Raw genomic sequence first — 18,962 nt, forward strand, 5'->3', positions numbered from 1 at the left:
CGATCCTGCTGTAACCTTTTACTTTCTTCATAAAAAGTGGTTGTGTCTCCCTTAACTGAAAGATTTCTTCTGATTGTACCTTTCCGTTCCCTCATTATTACTATTATTATTATTACTACACTACCTTACACCAACCTCTTCGTTACTGTTCTCTTTTTTTTCACGCTCTTTACCTTTTTTTTCTTTCTCTTCGAATTCTCATTGTTTTGTGTGGCGTATATATATTGGCGCTCTCTTGTACCAATATTTATGTGTTCAAACATATAAATAAATAAAATCACAACCCACACACAAATCAAGTGACTTGTGTGGTGCATATGTATCTAGTGCCCTCCTAATAATAAAGTTAACTAAAATCAGTACGTGGACTCAAGGTGTTTTCAAGTGAAATACTTTTTCTCTGAAACAATTAACATAATAAACATTTTATTGATCTGTCAACACTTTTCATTAATATTAATATCTGGCTGTTGAAATATGTTAAGAATGTTTACAGTTTTTTTTTAAAAAGAAAAGTTCATCATTTAATAAATTGTATGAAAAACAAAAAAAAAACTACAAATATATTAAAAGTTATGCAGAAAGAAAACGTTAAATTAAATTAAATGATGAATGTTGAATATGATTGTTCCTTAAAAGTGGAATGAATTATTGACATTGTAAAAAAAAGCGCCACTTAAAACGTGTTATGTTACACCCTGAATTGAATTAGCATAAAAGTTTTTTAATGTTGCTAGAATAGAAACAATATACTGAAATTCATAGTTAGTAAATATAAGATTAGAACATTATAAGAGAAAGGTAGATGACAATGAGGTAATACATAATATGGAGAGAAAAGAAAAGAAAAAACATGATTTTCAAGTTATGTCTAGCAATAACCTACAACTGGCTGAATGGTAGATGCGAATACATAAGGAGTCAGCTCTTCACCTTATTTCATATTTTTAATCCCATATATAAAACATGACCGAAATTGAGAAAAAAAACATTTGTACGGACTCACTGGATAATTATGTGAGTGGTTTTAAGTGACTATTTGTACAGACTCTGTGACAAATCATATTTACCTTAGAAATATTGTTCGCATCTGTTGGGATCATCGGGTAAGTAGTAGTGAGGTTAGACACAGGGTATTAGGGAATGATGGTAAATCAGTTGATGAGGTTATGAATCTTCATCGACTGAAATGGTTGGGCCACGTGTTACGTATGCCCGAACACCGATTACCACGACGTGCAATGCTAACTAGTGTTGAGGATGGTTGGAAGAATGTTAGGGGTGGCCAAACTAAAACGTGGCATCAGTGCTTGAAGTCACTAACTTCTAGTTTGAGCCATGTTGGGAGATGCAGACTACTTGGTCGGGGTCCGCATGACTGCCGTAACCAATGGTTGGAGATTCTGGCTAGTATGTCTCAGAATCGATCACAATAGCGTCGGTGTATACACTCTTCAATTTCCCTTAAACTATGAGATTAAAATCGCTTCATATCTTTCTTTCTACGAACTAATTCTTTCTTCCTGTACTATATCCTTATATGTAATCTTTCTTTTATATATTACCACCATTGAAGTGACTACTCCTATGAATCGGGTGTTCATCTTGTTGTGCTAATGAGGTATGGCAACTTGGGACGATACATATATGCGCCTGGTCCTACGTTGTAGCTGACTGACCACATATCAAGAAATTACACCTTAGAAAAATTAGAATCCTAAATTTCTGCAGAACTTCTCACTATAACTTTTATACCTAACTGTTTGAAAATCAGATTATTAACAGTGTTTAGATTTTGTTATACAATAAAGCATTTGAGTCTTATATTGTTGAATTATGTAATTTGTCCAGAAGATTAACGTTATCTGTAACATTGTTCACTAATTGTCTTATACTTAGCACTTTTTGTCATTCGGTGAGTTAGATTGTAATGTTGATAAGATGGTATTTCAATCATTAATTTTTAGTATATTTGTTTTTCATTTAACTTGTTCACCCAGGTTACACTGAATATATTCATATTAGACAGTTACACAAAACTTGAGTTTTTCTATCATCTATTATCTAAAAATATCTGCATAATATGTAACTAAACAATTAATACATTGTAGATTTTTTTTAAAAACTTTCAACCAATATGAAATTCAGAATCTTCAATACGAGCACCAAGATAGTTCAACTGTACGGAGCTGAAACTTCGATAACTACTACAACCATCATCAAAAAGGTACAAGTATTTATAAACAATTGCCTAAGCAAAATACTCATTGTCCGTTGGTCGGATACCCTTAGCAAAATCCTACTGTGGGAGAGAATAAACCAGCTTCCAGATGAAGAGGAAATTAGGAAAAGACGCTAGAAGTGGATAGGACACATATTGTAGAAATTATGAAACTGATTCACGAAGAAAGCGCTAACTTGGAGTCCTGAAGGGAAAAGGAAAAGAGGAAGACCAAAGGATATACTGCGACGGGAATCAGAAGCACACATGAAAAGGACGAATAGCAACAGGAAGAAACTGCCCAGAAGAGAGTTGGATAGAGAATGCTGGCGAGCGGCTTATGCTCTTCCACGAGGGGCAACAGGTGTAAGATTCTTTCTTAAAAAGTTGCCAAAAATTAACAATATTGTTCTATTAGTCAACTGAAACGTACTACATAATCTCGATTAAAACAATTTACAGTGAATAAATAAAAGGGAGTTAAAGTAGAATTGTAGATTAAAATGAATGAGATAAATAAATTCATCAGTGTAATTAATATTTTAAAAATGATTTATCCAATTTATAACATTTATGTATATGAATAGTTCATACACATAATAGTTCCACTTATCATCATCTTGAAAAGAACAAAAAACAAAAATTTGAGCAGAATAGCATAAATTTATTTTTATTTCATTTGATTGTCGTCAAATGTATTTATAAATTTATGTGTACATGCCAAAGCATCTAAATTGGCTGAACATAAAGGAGGGTATATCTTAGATTTTTGAACATGTTCGGAAAAGCCTTCGAGCAAAAGGAAGAATTACTTTAAGTAGCGCAATTAGTAAACATCTCTTGGATACAGAAAGTCAGGTCTATATCTTGCAATTTTTCAAGATGAATAATAAAAAGCCAAGCTCCAGTCTTGACTTTTGCTGAAGGTGTCAGAAACCTGTTGGATCTGTTCAAAAGATGGTTATTAATCTTCATTTGCCTTGGTGACAAATATTCTTTTATTGTATCATCATGTCCTTTTATTTTGACTGTCTTCTAGTTTAATAATCTTACTTTAACTAAAGGAACTATACTCATTTTCTCCTTACTTATAACCATTGTTTAATCATTATATAACCACTTATTTCTAGCCCTTTAGACTTTTGTTACTATCAATGTTGTGGAATATTCTTTTATATAGAGTATAAACATGCAATATTTTATTCAGTCCATGAAATTTATTTACACCCTTGCTATATTATACTGATGTGTCTTCAAAATAATTTCCAACTAAAATCTTTCATGTAAGTAATATTATCAATCACTACCAAATATGCCTCTTTTACTGTAAATGACTTGACCTAGTAAAATGTTACCATAAACAAACGTTTATAAATAAGTAATTTCACGTTTACTATGTTTACAAATTAGTGTAAACTTCGATCAATCGACAAACAAACGCTTTAATCTAATCATTATAAAATGAATCATAATTCAATGAGTAATATCCATTGTTGGACATTCAAACAAACATTAAACTACTTTTAAAAAAAGCTTCGGTTTAATAGAAATTCTGATTAACAGCGAATTCGGAGAAAACACTTTCTAATCATTCAAAAACAATACTTAATAGTACTGAAATATTAGGTGTTGTGTGAATCGACAACTGCATCTCTGTGCTAATATGGTATGGTAACTCGAACTGACGTACGTACGTACCAAGTTCTACATTGTTACTGACTGACTGAATATTACGGAAAACTATGCTACAATAAAACATCGATAGAAATAATACTTCTTATAAAAGACCAATCCTTTTAATTAGAATTTTTATAAATATTTCTAAATTCCTTACAGATTAATAGTATAATACTCTTCCTTCCACTTTCTCTCTCTCTCTCTCTCTCTCTATATATATATATATATATATATATATATATATATATATATATATATATATAGTACTGCTTTTGTGAAGAAGTGGCTTAGTAGCTAAGGCCTCCACTTTGAACCGCACTCGGGGTTCAACTAATTAACTGCTAAGAACAATCAAAGTCAATGTGTAAACAATAATAAATAAACAATAATTACCAACAATTTGTCAGTCGATTACCAAGAAATTCTATCAGCTCACTTTTTTCTTAAGTGTGTAATGTCTAATACAAAAAAGGCAATCTAGTTCCGAGATAATAACTTTATCAAATTGTTGGATGTCATTGGAAGTTGATTTATAGCTTATTAATCAATAATATCTTAGGGGGATTTTGTGGATATTATAGTAATTTTAATAGTTGAGATCATGACTCAATTGAAGCTAGATCACCATGTAAAACCTGAAAGCACTGGATGACTGTTAGACATTAGCACCATTGGATGCCGGGTCAGTGGTCTAGTGGTTAAGCGTTCGCGCACGAGTCCGATAGATCCTGGGTTCGAATCTCACGAGGCGGAATCGTGAATGAGCACTGCTGAGGAGTTCCACAATAGTACGAAACGGCCATCTAGTGCTTTCAGGTTTTCCATGGTGGTCTAGCTTCAATTAACTCATGATCCCAACTATTGAAATTATCAATAAGAAAACCATTTTTGTACAAATTTATGGTACTTTCCATTGGGAATAAAAATTGACTTAAAGATTATTGAAAATCAAACAACAACCGCCCGAGATTTCTACTAGCCCTTTCATGATAACATTCAAATTCTTAATGATAATTAAATGAGTTAGCGTTAAGATTCTATATAAACTGAAGATTCTCATTCGGTATACATGATTATCATTGTAAAGACAACTATAATCACATATCATTGAAAGGATTTTGAGAAAAACAAACAAATTGAGTATCATAACTAGAGACTAATTAACTCGTACAGATAGATACAAGTTAAGTATGTAGGCTATGATGAAATATAAAGTACACTACATGTACATATGAAGAACATTATTTTAACATGGATACATCCATAAAATTACATATTTATACAAATGTAATCAAATTGAAGAAAAATGTAGTTTTTCATAATGATAACTGAATAATAAACATGAGTTGTTAAAGGATAATAGTAATAACTGATTATGGTTTAAAATTACAAAACATTAATTTATAAAGCAAAAAAAGAACAAACCAAAACGTACTACAGAAGGAAATTAGGACCAAGAAAGAATGAGAGGTTGGACGTATAGTTTTCACACACAGAGTTTGGGCTTGAATAGTTGGATCGTCAATGCTTTAACAGTTTTTGATTCTACCATCTTTTGATCCAGTTCCTTTGATTGTTTCGGTTATTTTAAAAGAAGGCTATTTCAGAGTGACGTGTTCAGAGTTGATTAGATGTTCCTGTATTGAACTGGTAACTGTCCTGTATTCTCCTTTTAAAAGCCATGCTTGGTAGTGTTCTGAGATGCGTCTAGAAAGTGATCGTTCTGTGCGACCAATGTAACTTGCCCCACAAGACCAAGTAAATTTGTAGATGCACATTCATGTGGTCCAAAGCAGAAGTTTATCCTCAACACATCCGTGAATGGTGGGTCGGCTTGCTAAGACAATGCGGAACTTAACTGAGTAGACGGTTCTATTCGGGGACTTTGAAATCCGTTTATTCAAGATTTCAGCAGCCGTATCTACTTTAAATTCGATATTCATAAAACGTTTTCTTTCGAACTGTTGGCGCTTTTCAGGATGTTGTCTAGGTGTTAAGTTCCTATCGACGAATCTAGGTGGATAACCATTTCTGATGAGCATCTGCGGAGTTGAAGTAGTTCGTTGTCTATTGTGTCATTAGAACACATTCGCCTAATCCTCGAAGATAAAGAGTAAATTAAATTTTTCATTCTACGCAATTGAACCCAGTTATCAAAATTAGTATACTGCCCATTTCAAACGGGTTTTCTATATATAGATCTCTGTAAAGAATCATCTGACCTTCTTTTCAACCAGACACCAAGAAAATAAAATACCTCGTCCGCTTCTACTTCCAACGTGAATTGAACTGAGTGATAACAATTGCTGAAATGACTCAAAATTTGATTGACACTCATATCTTCTTCACAAATAATTAAACTATCATTCATATATCTCTGCTAAGGCATTGGCGATCCACCTATTCAAGCCCAAACTCTACATAAAAAAACGATACGTTCAACCTCTCATTCTTTCTTGGCCCTAAATTCCCTTCTGTAGTATATTTTGTTTTGTTCTTGTTTTTTAAATTATTGTTTTGTAATTTTAAACCATAACCAGTTATCATTATCCTCTAATTTTCCAATTGAGCAATATTTCATTATCTGAATTGATATAACATTAATTAACAATTACCTTCATTCCAATAATCATAGGATTTATTCCATCAAATGGTATCATACGAGTTGTTAATTCCCAGAGTATAACACCAAAACTCCACATATCTGAAGCTTCAAGATTTATTTCGCTTGCTTTTTTTTGTAAAGCTATACAGTTTTTTTAAGAGACAAAAAAGATACCGTAAATACGAACACAAATTGTGAAAGAGAGAAGACATTTTAAACACAATACATTGAGTTGTTATTAGAAGAAAGGAGAATTAGATGAGTGATACCATTGTATGAACAAGTTAATGTACTAAACTATGAGTCACATCCTTTTGTATCGTAGACAATAGTCATGAACTTAAATTACTAAACATATTAACTTATAGTAACACATATAGAAATGTGTACGTATTCAGACAATAATAGGACTGAGTACAAATATGACTAATGAAATCTAAAGCTAATTATCAAAAGCTCCATGACACATTTGAGATTTACTATTGGATTCCATACACAACTCTATCAGAAAGTGAGTAATGCTGTGGTTAAGCATAGGTTTCAAGGTACAAATAATCTGATAACCTTCGTCTTCTCATTGCATTATCGAAATTTATCAAAGGGTCGAATTGTTTTAAATTTTACGAATAGTAAGTTGATTGATGGAGTTATGCAGTCAATCAACTTAAATGGTTTGGATATATGCTACGCATCCTTCAAACACTGTCTAACTTAACGCATAGTGCTGGTTAGTGTAAGAGTAAGTTAGGAAAAAGCTACGATTAACGAGATAAAGATAAATATTGGTCCATAAAGTTATCAATTGCCGGACTGATCTGTAAAATGAGACCATAACTTATGAACGACCTTTGAGCGATGCTAAAGTGACCTGGAGAAAAGTCACTTATCTACTAGGGTCAAACGAAAATTATAAGTTAGTGCGAGCAACTAGGATTAGGATTAACAGTTAAAAGTCAGGATTAGGAATTAGAGTTAAGGTTTTCATTGAGAACTGACATCAGCTATAATGCCCAGATTCTATTTAACCATATGGATGGATGTATTTCGCCTCAAAATCAAATACTTGCTAACTTTGATTTCATCGGTTCGCCAAAATTCATATCCTCTTCATCCATAACCAGCAGGTACAACCTTCTAGGTTATATACGGGATAATCATAACATCTGGTTGAAGACATTTCATGAAATGGCGCAAGATTTGATTATTTTGTATGAGGTGTCGATTACACAGTGAAATTTTCTAATAAACGAACCACTTTCATCTACAATCACACTTGAGTGGGAGAATTTTATTGAGATTCATGAACACCATATCAATAATTATCATGTGTTCACTAATGACGAGCTTAAAAAGAAAATTTCCGGAGTTTTAATGGGTAGCTGTAAGTAGCGAAGTTCAACCATGTCGAGTGTAAGAAAGATACACACCGAAAACAACAGAAGACAGTCACTCAATACTTTCGACTGATTGAAATTATACTTGGAAACTATTAGATTTTGCCTTAATGTTTTAAAGACCAAGCGTTCGTGTGAAATCGACTCCTCAGGATGGAGTCGTAAACGTAAACTAGTTGAAGAATCCTATAATAGGACGAAACATATGACTAGAGCTTCTAGGTTTCTAATAGTTGACTAATATCGGTTTGTAATATCAATAATATATAATGTTTATTACACATACATTCAGGTGACATCCAAGCTGGATTGTATTCTCGAGCTTTTTCATGAAATGAAAATTTGTAATCTGCCATATCTAAACGAGCAATTAACGATTCATCAGGTATAATTGACTGTTGTATATTCTGTCCATGTGTAACAGTATCAACTGTATCCCAAACACCAATTTTAGCAATATCTTCGTCTACCTAAATTACAATAAAAAAATATATATTTACAAGTAATTTTTGTAAAGTTAAACTTTTTAAAAATTCAATGGTAAATATCATATTTGCATAGATTAGATTGAGTCTATCTGCTGTATACCACTGTAAGATGAAAAATCAGCTAATATACATGATAAATTTTCAGTATTGTACACAAAAGAAATATCCAGTCAATATAATGAAAAGTACATACAGTTTAGTTTATAAATTACCATTAGGATATGCTTTTATCTTAGGTTCACATCGATAAATATACGCACTTGCAATTAATAATCATTGATAAAACAAAAAAAAAACAAGTTTAATTAGTGGTCATTAACTAATTTGATATTGAGATGTTTACTGATCATCACTGTCTAAGCTCAGGGAATAAGTTATACTAGATAATAAAAATATTTTGAATAATATATACACAATAATGTGTTCTAATAGTTAGTCACTGAAACCAAACACTGTTAACCGAAGTGAAGTTATACAACATTTATCAACATGACACAATTACAAGGATTGTTTATATAGCACAAAGATAATAGGTCAGTTCGATTTGCCATATATCAAAACAACACAGAAAAGAAAATTATTAATAATGTTAAAATGAAAAATAAATGTTTAAGGATATATGAAAAAGTAGATTCGAAATGAAGAAAAAAATTGAAAGCTTTATGAGCTACTAGGTTCAACCATCAGGCTCTACAATCATTGATTTTTAACACAATGAAATTAAACAAGCAGGTTTATAGCTTTTACCGCATAACTCAGATTAATAGCAAATGCCTTTCTAGACTGTTCGATAACACTTAGTCTTTTCTAGTTTCCTACTTACAACAGTCAACCTTTTACTTCGAAGTCGATAATACTACAAATATATGGATTAAATATTCCGAAAGTAATAGTTAGGAGATTTAGAATTTCATTGTTCGAGTCTGTTTAGTTATTTTATCAAAGTTGCAAACTAACAGACATGAATATCTATCAATATAAAATATTTCTTGCCAAAAACTACCTAAATACATCGACTAATCACAAAAAAGTGTATGGTACGAGGAAACAATCTTTCTAATCTATTCCACAAGTGGATTATGAAATTAACATAATAAATAGTAAAGAAGTTGTAATAATGGGAGTGTAGAGGCTAATTTCCCCTATATCTGACTCCAAAAAATTGTATCCCGTTAACTGAGTATTTAATGCAGGCTAAATCTCCTAGTAGAATTACGGATTTACTCGAGATTATTCAAAAACATGAACACCAGTTATATAGACAGTTTATTGTTAAAGATTGGTAAAATCCGTATGCGTACACGAAGCAAGCACACAGGGAAACCAAGAGTGTGGGTTAAAAATCAATATACATTTATGTGGTATGGATAAATTATTGATTGTCTGTATATTACAACCAATGAGGGAATAGATTAAAAACTGACATGTGCTCAATCAGACTCACACAGAAAATTACATAGTGGATTAGGTGTCTAAATTACAATGAGCAGATAAATAATACAGTAGTTGAATGGAATTACTACAGGAGTATCAATGATGGTGAAAAAGATCAAAAATAAAGAATATGGTTCAAGAAGACAGAATGGTAAGGTATGTATGAAATATAGTGGAAATTAAGATCTAGAAGATCGTGAAGATTAATTCCATCTGGGTAACCGTGGCTGATTCAGAACTACATCACTAAACGTCTCTGCTACTGATCATAGTTATTAAGAAGACCCTAAAGAGGTAGTCTAAGTTTACCGCCATGATTTCGACCAAACGTCTATGACTTCATGAACTGAGCCCACGTTAAGGTTTAACAATATATATATATATATATATATATATATATATATATATATATATATATAATACTGCAGTTTATTCATTTATTTTAACAAATACAAACCTAATTCATTCGTCAAGTCATAATCTATAACATAGATATTTACTGGTTGTTCACATCGTAGAAAGATAATACTTTTCTGTGGAGCATGATAAAGAAATAATACTTTAAAAAACTGTAACACTATAGTTACATACATATTCTAATAATAAAGCTGAGTTACACATATTGTGTAGTATGTGGAGCGATGGAACAGTAATTAAGACATTCGACTTCTAACCATGAATTCCCCAGATACAAACCACGCAATCCATCTTCTTTGGTTTAGAAGACAAGGTATTATTACTTGTCTTTATACCTGGAAGCAAAGTATATGAGCCATTACCTAATAAATTAGTTATTTAAGAAAAACTGTGTAATAAACTAAGAGTTATCAAAGAAATAAATTGATAGTTGAAAGACTGTAAAAAAATGATTAAGACAAAAAAACCCATAATAAGTGAAAATAAATCTCTTTTTGTTTAATAAAAAGTATGAACAACATAATAGAAAGAAAGATGAAATCACTTTATAATAAATATAATTTTATTATAAATAAGAACTTCCGTCTAAATTTGAACGAATAGTTTCACAATATTTAGGCGCCGAGTTAATGTGAATCATTAAAGAGGAAGAATGTATTTGTAAAATCTCAGAGAAAGAATTTGAATATTATATTCGATAATTTTGTTGTTTGATTATATTTTCCTTGAAAAAGCTTGGACCAGATTGCCAGGCGAAACGTTGGATTTACTTCAAATTCTTTCGCTGAGATTTTACAAATACATTCTTTCTCTTTAATGATAATTTTATTATATCTTAATGAGTAGGAAAAATTATATTTCTAACGTTTTGTGACTTAATCTAAGCCACATATCTTCAGAGTATATAAATAACCGAAATTCAATTAACACAAGTACAAAGGATATAATAAAAATATATTTATTATTAACTCTCTTATATCAATGCTTAAGTTTAATCTTGGTATTAATACCTGTGTAATCACTTTATTATGATGTACTTCAACTTTGTCAAACATACACTAACATTTTGAAATAGATCATTTTACAAACTTGATTTTATGTACAGGAAACCAAACATGATTTCATTTTTAACACTTATTTATTTTGTTTATTTTAACATATAGATATTGGTACAAGGAAACATCCATTAGATATGCGCCATACAAATCTCATTTGATATGTGTGAGAGCTTTGATACTGCCCGGGTGCCCAAACCGAAGCAGGTGGTTTTCCTAGGGGGCCACACCCGGAGCCTTCGACCTAAAGGTCTGATCCACAAAGCAGTGGAGCAACGTCAGGAGATAATAATTGGTTCATACGCCATTTGTTCCTTTAGGATACCGGAACCCATGTGAACCATTGGTTTGAAATCAGGGTTTTCCAACTCCCCTAGGTGGACTCTCCATGTCCACCAACCCGGTTAAAGCGCCGGACATTCGCTTTTCGTCCTCTCAATTTTGTAAACAACACCCCCGCCACGAGAAGACAGTGAGTAGGACTTCCCTGGTAGAGGCTATTTCTAACAAAAATAAACTCATATGCATGAAATTCTTTTTTTTAATTAAGACAGTTTTCAACATTCTAAGAATAATTTTTTTTCTAAGGCGTGAACACGTTAAATTTATGTGTAATTTTACCTTAGAAACAAAGTAGCTATTACTAAAGATTCTTAATTAATACACAAATAGAGATTAAAACAATTAGAGGTTAACAATGAGTACAACAATATACGTCTTATATAAAGATAAGCAGATTAATATGTGTATACGGAAATTAGCATTGATTTATTCTTACAATTAATGAATAATACTGTTCTATTCACATTATCATATATTTTCTGAGAGAAGTGTGTGAATAAAAAGATAATAATAGGTTATGCTACCACTAGTGTGTACCTTACATTATGGCTGATAGATTATTAATTTTATGGATTTTCTTAAAGAAGAAGAAGAAGAAGAAGAAGAAGAAGAAGAAGAAGAAGAAGAAAGGTAAGCAAATAATTTAAAACGGTAGTAGTATGATGTGTGCTACAGCTGTCGACAGATATAAGTAGTATGTATTACTAATCGAATGTGAAATGACTGGCGGCAGAAAGTTAAGAACATCGAGGAGAATTGGACGAGGACAGAGAGTGATTGGTGTGGAAATGAAGGAACAATCAAGTGTGAGACAATTGATTGACATTTTGCAAATGAAGTAATTAATGTATGGTTCACAGATTTTAGTAAAAGATTCTGTAATTTTATAGTCAGATATATTTGGTTATCCCCACTAGTGTTTTCGTTCACTAAAGTGGTAGTAGTCAATAGCGGTTGGTGATATAAAAAGAACTTACATGAATAATCTAAGTAGATTAGGGGTGAAAAACCACCACTGAGTATGACTTTTCATGAAGTAGATAGATTCATAGAAGTGTATAAACGAATAGAATGAAATGACTTCAATACTAGATTTCATTTTCCTAAACTGAATACTATAATTGTGAAATGTTCATTAGATTAGGTTTTGGATATCATCGACATAAACCTTAATTAGAAGTTATTGGAATTTTTCCATTAATGACTAACAGCGAAATGGAATGAGATCAGTTTTACAGAGTAATTGGGACATAACGATTTGCATAGATATATTTAGATCGTTTTTCTTACCTGACACGATTAGCGTGCTCTTAAAAATTCTATCATCTTTTTTTGTTGAGTCTGTTCAAGGTCATAGTTTTCACAGTCAACATTGTATACTTAATTGTCCATATGCACTGATATAAGCTTTCAAAATATAATACATAAAACAAATTACAGGAATTGTAATGTGCCATATCCAACAAAATGATTTCTGTCTTTGCTTAATTGTCTATCAATTGTGATGATATGTCTTCGTTTATATCAATACAATGTGGACAATTTTGGGCACAATTTTAACTGCGGACAAATGCATAAGGATAATGACTGAAAAATAGGGTGAGAAAAAGCATTTCGGACAACACGATGTTAACCAGATAAGCTACAGTACTCAACTTCTCCAATTATCTATCAATTTGCATTTTATTACAAACAAATACCGAAGACTTGCTTTCAGTTTGAGACTGCTGACGCAATGAATTCATGGATTTTTGATTGAAACTGTAAAGGAACTTGACGTGGAACCAACGTTTACCAATCTAATTAGAAAACTGAAGAAAATTTCTAGTCTAGTTTTCACATAAGATGAACAGAAAAATGAATGACGTTTGAGGTTTCAAATTAACTGAATATTCGATGACTTCCGGATTTCATCATTGCGTGTAGATGAACCATAGTATCTGTACATTCTAATCGTGTTTGTTTAATATTACAAATTTTACATAAGCGTGATATATGATTGAATAGAATTTACATGGGATGATTTGCAGCTCAGGATGAGGTGTTGTGGTCTCTGAGCTGGATGAATTGGTTGTAAAGCTTTCATCGTTCTTTCGAACAAAATCATCAGCGCGTACTTTGAAGAGAAGTGGGCTATTAGAATTTTCTAACAATTGACTAATAGTTTGTTTCGTTGACCTGAAATTTCATTAGTTATATAATTCTCTGATCAATTATGCAGTTTTTTGTATTTCATAAGGGAATGCTTCAATAATTGAGTTGTTGTGTAAGTTTATCACCTCTTTACGATCCGCATATATTTGTACACGCTTCAGTATGCAAATACTGCATTATAACACAATCGCAATGTGTAGTAAATACAGTAACAATGTTAATTAGCATTAATCGATTTATCTAGGCTTTTTTTGTTGCTTAGCGAAATTTGACAGTTACATTTATTGTTAAACACGTAAATTCGTGATGGTGATACACCAATGAAATAAGTCGTGTTAATAATAGATTTTAGAATATAAAATTACTACAATATAAGACTATTCTTGTGCCAAAATTATTTATATTGTTTACAATACACCCCATTTTAAACAAACGATATCTTTCTACTATACATATATAAGTTTAGTGCTTACTGATAAGTTTGAAGAATAAAGGCAACAGTAGAAAAAGAATACTAGGTATATGGGGTAAGTAATAATAACTAACTCAAAAATATTTATTTATACATTCCTTCGTGTTATAAGTGAACGTCTGCTGACCTTCTTATGAAGCCAGCAAAAACTTAAAGATATGATAAACATCTTTTGGAGTAAAAATAAGAATTATTAATGCAATCTGTCCTTGAATGTATGTTGATGATTGGAGGTAGTTGGTAGGAAACTGGATTTCAGTTTCATACTAGTTAGCGTTAATCAAGTAGGGAGTCCTTAAAATCGCGGGGGAAATGATGGTCTTCATGGAGTTTGAACCTAGCGCCACCAAGATTCATAGTCTGAGATGATACCGCCAAGTTATCTTGGCAGCGACTGACACAATGATGGACTGAGTTAGTTACAATAGAATAACCATTGTGTAGTGACTAATATCATGTCTGCCTAGTTCTTATAAGTACTGTTCAGATCCTACCGAGCACGTTGCAATACGGCCACTAATCCCATACACCATGTTGAGATGTTGGCTAGCTAGAGGTAATCATAACGAAACCATGAGCCAAGGTTGCTTGAATTCCTGAGCAAAAACGGAATAATTCGGTTTATTGAGTGGTGTTGTGGAGAAATAGAAAAAGAGAGAAAACGATCTTCTATGTTGATATAAAAATAACAGGAATTATACGAGATGAAATCCATATAAGAAAATAACTAGAGTAGATATTCTGTCAAATATGCATCACATCATGATCATAAGCTATGCAATAAGATACTGATTTCAAATCTGAAACAGACTTAATGTCTCAAACTATTGGGTTGCATAAAATTCATGAATCAACCAAGCGAACTGAGATGAAACAATAAATAAAAACTGGATATACGAGTTCTTTTTTACTTCAAGGAGTCATGAGATATAAGAATCATCTCTCTGACTGTGTTACAAAATAATGTTTGCTATGGAAGCTAGTTGGTATCCAAACAATAACATATGACCTTATTTATTTCCATATATATATATATATATATATATATATATATATATATATATATATATATATATATATATATATATATATATATATATATATATATACAATTTCATCCCCATTACTTCATATTACAAATGCATACAGTTTCCATACACACATTCTGACGCACAAATTAATACAGTGACAGGTTATACAAATTCAACTTGACGAAGAATAACTTGATATTAAGACCTATTATGATTTTGATTCTGCATTTTTTGTACCATTTAGACGTATTAATTTAATTTGGTTATTTATTTATGCTGAAGTGGTTTACATCAACTTCATTGACTACGAAAAGGCATTTGATAGCGTGGACAGAACAACACTATGGAAACTTCTTCGACATTACGGCGTGCCTCAGAAGATAGTCAATATCATACAGAGTTCATATGATGGATTACACTGCAAAATCGTGCATGGAGGACAGTTGACAAAGTCGTTCGAAGTGAAGACCGGTGTTAGGCAAGGTTTCTTACTCTCAACCTTTCTCTTTCTCCTGGTGATCGACTGGATCATGAAGACATCAACATCTGAAGGGAAGCACGGGATACAATGGACATCTAGGATGCAGTTGGACGATCTAGACTTCGCAGATGATCTGGCTCTTCTATCCCAAACGCAACAACAAATGCAGGAGAAGACGAACAGTGTGGCAGCAGCCTCAGCAGCAGTAGGTCTCAATATACACAAAGGGAAAAGCAGGATTCTCCGATACAACACAGAATGCACCAATCCAATCACAATTGACGGAGAAGATTTGGAAGATGTAAAAACCTTTACGTATTTGGGCAGCATCATTGATGAACAGGGTGGATCTGATGCAGATGTGAAGGCGCGCATCGGCAAAGCAAGAGCAGCATATTTACAACTGAGGAACATCTGGAACTCAAAGCAAATGTCAACCAACACCAAAGTCACAATTTTCAATACAAATGTCACGACAGTTCTACTGTATGGGGCAGAAACCTGGAGAACTACGAAAGCCATCATCCAGAAAATACAGGTGTTTATTAACAGTTGTCTACGCAAAATACTTCAGATCCGTTGGCCGGACACTATTAGCAACAACGTACTGTGGGAGAGAACAAACCAGATCCCACTGGAGGAAGAAATCAAGAAGAATTGCTGGAAGTGGATAGGACGCACATTGAGGAAAGCACCCAACTGAGTCACAAGACAAGCCCTCACATGGAATCCTCAAGGCCAAACGAGAAGAGGAGGACCAAATAACACATTACGCCGAGAAATGGAAATAGACACGAGAAAAATGAACAAGAATTGGATGGAACTAGAAAAGAAGGCCTAGGACAGAGTGGGTTGGAAAATGCTGGTCGGCGGCCTATGCTCCATTGGGAGTAACAGGCGTAAGTAAGTAAGGTTTACATTGTCACGAAACTCCAGAAATACAATTCATTATTAACTATCTACCCAATGCTCAATTTGAATCTTGGTGCTAATACCAACAACTAAATTATTTTTAGATATCTAGTAAAATTAACTAATTTCGTCAAATTTATGATGAACAGAATGCACTGATGCTTTATATAAAAACAGTATTCATAACACGAAATATTACTAAATAACAATAAGTAATATAAGTATAAATTAGTAAACAGTAAATGATAGGTTATCTTAAACGAATTTCGATAAAAAACAATGATAGCACCTACCATTACATGTTTGGAGTTCAAACGAAAATTGGGAACTTTTAATTCTGGTGAATGTAGAAACTCCATACCTTTGGCTATGTCAACAGCAAATCGTAAAGCTTGTCGATGACTTATCTCAGTTGTACCGTGTATATTGGCTTCAGCTGGTTGGTGTAAAACATCAAAAAGACTTCCATATTGCATAAAGTCACTGACAAGGCATAAACGTGGCGTGGCAGTAAAAATAGCCAATACTGGGAGTATATTGGGATGATTAAAGATGCGAAGTTTCGGGAATTCATCCTTGAAATCACGTGCCTATGAATTTTGTAGATGGAAGGTGTAAAAAATATGATATTATACATAAAATTATATAACACACCTTATAACTCTTATCCATAACAGCGCATTCTTGTCTGTCATACCACAAACACGTTGAACCTATTGACAGTGTAATATAAATAAGCAAAAGACTGACTCGTTAACAGTCTGAACATAGGAAAGAAGAGACGTTCAATACTTAGCAATCCCTAGTAGGTTCTATATCTAAAACGAGATGTGGACTGCGAGTAATTTAGTTAAATTTTCATCCGGAAATAGGTTAAATTTACACTGAAGTAATAACTGGATAACAACATTGAAAAATGTCCTGAATCAGATAAAGTACGCTGAAAGTATAATTTCCATTTCATACCATCCTATTTCTATTCTATTTGAATAAAAGGATTTTTATGCAAATCTTGAACTCTTTGAGCATTGTATAGTCAACTCTTATCAATTTTTAAACTTTGCTAGAAAAAGCAAGATACCTAGTTAGGATCAGCGAGATAACCGCAATCAGTGGGTGCAGATGTTGGATGACGTGGCTCGGAGTTGTTTACAATTGCAAAGATCCGTTTGCTCTTTTTCTACTTCTTGAGTTCTAGCATTTCTTTGGATATACCTTTCCATTGTAGTGGCTGGTCCTATGTCGAGCCCCTATAGCTTATTCTAACTTCTGGACAAACCAGTTTATCCATTCCCCTCAAGTTACATTTTCACCTTTTTAATTATTCACTTGTCAACCTTGACTGTCTTTATGTAAGCGTATGTGTGTGTTTCATAACTTACTCATCAATTAACGCTTGATTAAATTGAGTTGGCTCACTCGCCTTGTCCACTGCGCGTCATTTATCTTCGCTCTCTTCCTTTCGCTACTCCGATCGTTTGTCTGGATCAACGATTGTACAAAATATACCTATTCAAAATCCGTTCTCGAATTTTACTTATCTAATCCCGTTATTCACTAACGCAATTTGGGTCGAAAATAATTTGCGAGGATTGGAGATATGTATATTTCAATGACAGTCATCATACGATCCGAATGGAGTCAGATTCAGGGGCACTAAACCATCCTATCCCTTTAAACTATATTCTTAATACTTAGTCTTTCTCGTCATAATTGATATACTACAATATCTCGATTTCTTCAGCTATTCACTATGTCAATTTCATATCGTACATATGTACATATGTACAAGGCTCCACGTTGATAATGACTGACTGAATTACACTCAAAGAGCTGGGAGTCATTGTCTTGATTCTGATAAGTTCATTTGTCATACTATAAATTCAATACAAAATGAACTGACTTTAGCATTGAATAGCTCTTAGACTTAAATTGCGATTACTGAGATTCCCAAAAAACGTTTAGTGTATCATTACGGCTTGTACAACCTCAAAATGTAAATGGAAATTTCAGGATGCATAAAATGAATGAAGTTGTGAAGCTGAATGTGGTTGAAACGAAGATATATATATATATATATATATATATATATATATATATATATATATATATATATATATAATTTGGGAATGATTGAAGCAGAATTTATAAGGAAATGAAATCACTAAACTTTCTTTAAATCGTGGAAAGAAATGTAGGGATTTGTATGCCGTGAACCGGATGGTTTATTTATAAAACTTCCACTGCCTTTGTTTATAGAATACTTAGTTTCTGTTGCA

General features: G+C 32.5%; 1 protein-coding gene across 1 annotated transcript in view; it reads right to left on the reverse strand.

The window, feature by feature from the left end:
* Positions 1 to 18,962, reverse strand: part of PAT4 (Integrin-linked protein kinase pat-4) — a 37,003-nt gene that overhangs the window by 4,687 nt on the left and 13,354 nt on the right. Inside the window, exons 6-8 of the mRNA XM_051213722.1 lie at positions 16,977 to 17,273; positions 8,184 to 8,367; positions 6,514 to 6,644 (exon numbers count right to left, since the gene is read on the reverse strand). Coding sequence (XP_051069723.1) covers positions 6,514 to 6,644; positions 8,184 to 8,367; positions 16,977 to 17,273 — 612 coding nt within the window. The remainder of the gene's footprint in view (positions 1 to 6,513; positions 6,645 to 8,183; positions 8,368 to 16,976; positions 17,274 to 18,962) is intronic.

Source organism: Schistosoma haematobium, chromosome 3 (assembly GCF_000699445.3).
Source record: "Schistosoma haematobium chromosome 3, whole genome shotgun sequence".
In the NCBI taxonomy this organism is placed as follows: domain Eukaryota; kingdom Metazoa; phylum Platyhelminthes; class Trematoda; order Strigeidida; family Schistosomatidae; genus Schistosoma; species Schistosoma haematobium.